We start from the raw sequence: 2,180 nt of genomic DNA, 5'->3' as shown, positions 1-2,180 counted from the left end.
ATCAAATAGATGTAATTCTATACATAGCTTACAAGTTACTGAATGCATGCAACCCTATACATATATGACACTGCACATATATGCCCAGTACTTCCCTACTTCAAACCATAACACGTACAATGCACAAAGTAACCTTCACACTTGAAATTTCATTACATATATGAATCTTTCAGCAATTCATCTTCTCATCCATATTCCACTACCAACAAATCTCATTCTACTCCAATCTTATTTTTTCTCCCACACATTTATTTCCTGATGGCATCGGGGAACTTTGCACCATCTTCAACATCGCAAATCATTGACGAACAACCTTTGATATTATATAATGTTGATGAATTCAGCACCGATGATGAATTAGACCACATACTTGAAGATGACAACAATGACGACGACCATATCACACAATCATCTGAACATGTCATTCCAAAGTTGAATGAACGTATGCAGTTCTAGTCAAAGGAGGAAACTATTGTTGCAATCAAACATTATCACATCACCAACGGTTACAAATACACCGTTGTTGAATCGAAGCCAAACATTTATGTTATTCGTTGTGTGGAATACCATAATGGTTGTCAATGGCGTTTGAGGGTAGCTTATAGAAAAGTCTATAAATATTGGGAAATCAAGAATATCGACGGACAACATTCGTGTTTCTCAACCATACTATCTCAAGATCATACAAATCTTGATAGTACTCACATTTCCGCGATCATATCAAATTCAGTCCAGACAAACCCATCCATTCCAATCAAGAGTTTGATTGCAGATATTAAAGCTCGATTCGGATATTCTATCTCATACAAAAAATCTTGGATCGCTAAACAAAAGGCTCTTGCTATGGAGTTTGGAGACTGGGAAGACTCTTATAACCACATGCCGAGGTGGTTACATGTCGTGAAGGATGAAAACCCAAGTACAATTTTACAATGCACTGGTTCTCTAGTGCAGATTGATGGACAAACCGACAATAATTATTATATTATGGAAAGAGTTTTCTGGTCTTTCGGTCCTTGCATACAAGGATTCAAATACTGTAAACCCATTCTCCAAGTTGATGGTACGTTTCTAACGGGTAAATATCATGGAACTTTGCTCACCGCCATAGCTCAAGATGGCAATAGAAATCTTTTTCCATTAGCCTTTGCCATTGTAGAAGGTGAGACAAAGGAGGCCATGATATGGTTCTTTCAATTACTTCGAGAACATGTTTGCCCTCAACAAAATATTTGCATCATCACTAACAGAGGAAAGGGTATCCTATCGGCCTTAAGATCAGAAGAAGTTGGTTGGGAACAAAATGGTTTGAACTCTGTTTATTGCATACGTCATCTAGCATCCAACTTCAACAACAAATTCAAAAATCATGACCTCAAAAAATAATTCATCAATTTAGGTACTACTACAAACATTTTTAATACACTTTTACTTTTATAATTTTGTAACATTATTCTAAAATTTATTTATTCATTATGTCATTACAGCTTACGAGGTCAAGCAACCAACTGTCACGGTAAAACTTACTGCACTAAGAAACCAATACCCACAACAAGTTGATTGGATAGATAAAATCCCATTAAAAAAATGGTCTTAGGCTTTTGATGGAGGGAGAAGATATGGACATATGACCACTAATCTTGTTGAGTGCACCAACTCCATTTTAAAGGGAGCACATTCATTACCAATATGTGCTCTCATCAGAACAACATTTGAGAGGACACAATCATGGTTTGTTGAACGAGGATTAAAGGCGAACTATATGCTACAAGCAGGCCACCAATTTCCTGAACAAATTGCCGACATCATTAGGAAAAATCAACAACAATCCGCATTTTGTCATGTTCATCGCTACAACCGTGAAAATTCTGAATTTGATGTTCAGGAAATTTCAACACCTCACCACTACCGCCCTGTTCCACTTTCCTATAAGGTCAGCCTAAATGAATGGTGGTGTGATTGTGGTCACTTCCAAGCTACTCGTCTCCTATGTCATCATGTCATTGTTGCTTGTGCATTTTCGCATATCCCACTAACCCAAGTAATCAATCCAGTGTACAGTCTTAACAACATTTTCAAGGCATATGAAGTACAATTTCACCCAATCCAAAATCAAGATTATTGGTCTGCGTATACAGGTCCAAACTTCATACCAGATCCTAAAATGCGACGCAAGGCAT

The 2,180-nt window shown here is 37.2% G+C and overlaps 1 protein-coding gene across 1 annotated transcript; it reads left to right on the top strand.

Annotated features, from left to right (window-relative positions):
- The first annotated feature begins 258 nt into the window (after window positions 1–258).
- On the top strand, window positions 259–1,386 carry LOC148191785 (uncharacterized). The gene is made up of 2 exons (XM_088099961.1): window positions 259–442; window positions 599–1,386. Exons 1-2 carry the CDS (start codon window positions 259–261, stop codon window positions 1,384–1,386), a joined length of 972 nt encoding a protein of 323 aa, XP_087956087.1.
- Window positions 1,387–2,180: the final 794 nt, after the last annotated feature.

Source organism: Vigna umbellata, chromosome 10 (assembly GCF_029865625.1).
Source record: "Vigna umbellata cultivar VRB3 chromosome 10, Vumbellata_1.0, whole genome shotgun sequence".
NCBI classification, from domain to species: Eukaryota; Viridiplantae; Streptophyta; class Magnoliopsida; order Fabales; family Fabaceae; genus Vigna; species Vigna umbellata.
Note: the sequence above shows the minus strand (reverse complement) of the source record. Positions and strands in the feature narration are given on the sequence as shown.

Coding starts and splice junctions, on each gene's coding strand:
- LOC148191785 (XM_088099961.1), top strand. CDS start 259: ATGGCATCGGGGAACTTTGCACCATCTTCAACATCGCAAATCATTGAC. Junction 443..598: donor CATTCCAAAGTTGAATGAAC/GTATGCAGTTCT, acceptor GTTTGAGGGTAG/CTTATAGAAAAGTCTATAAA.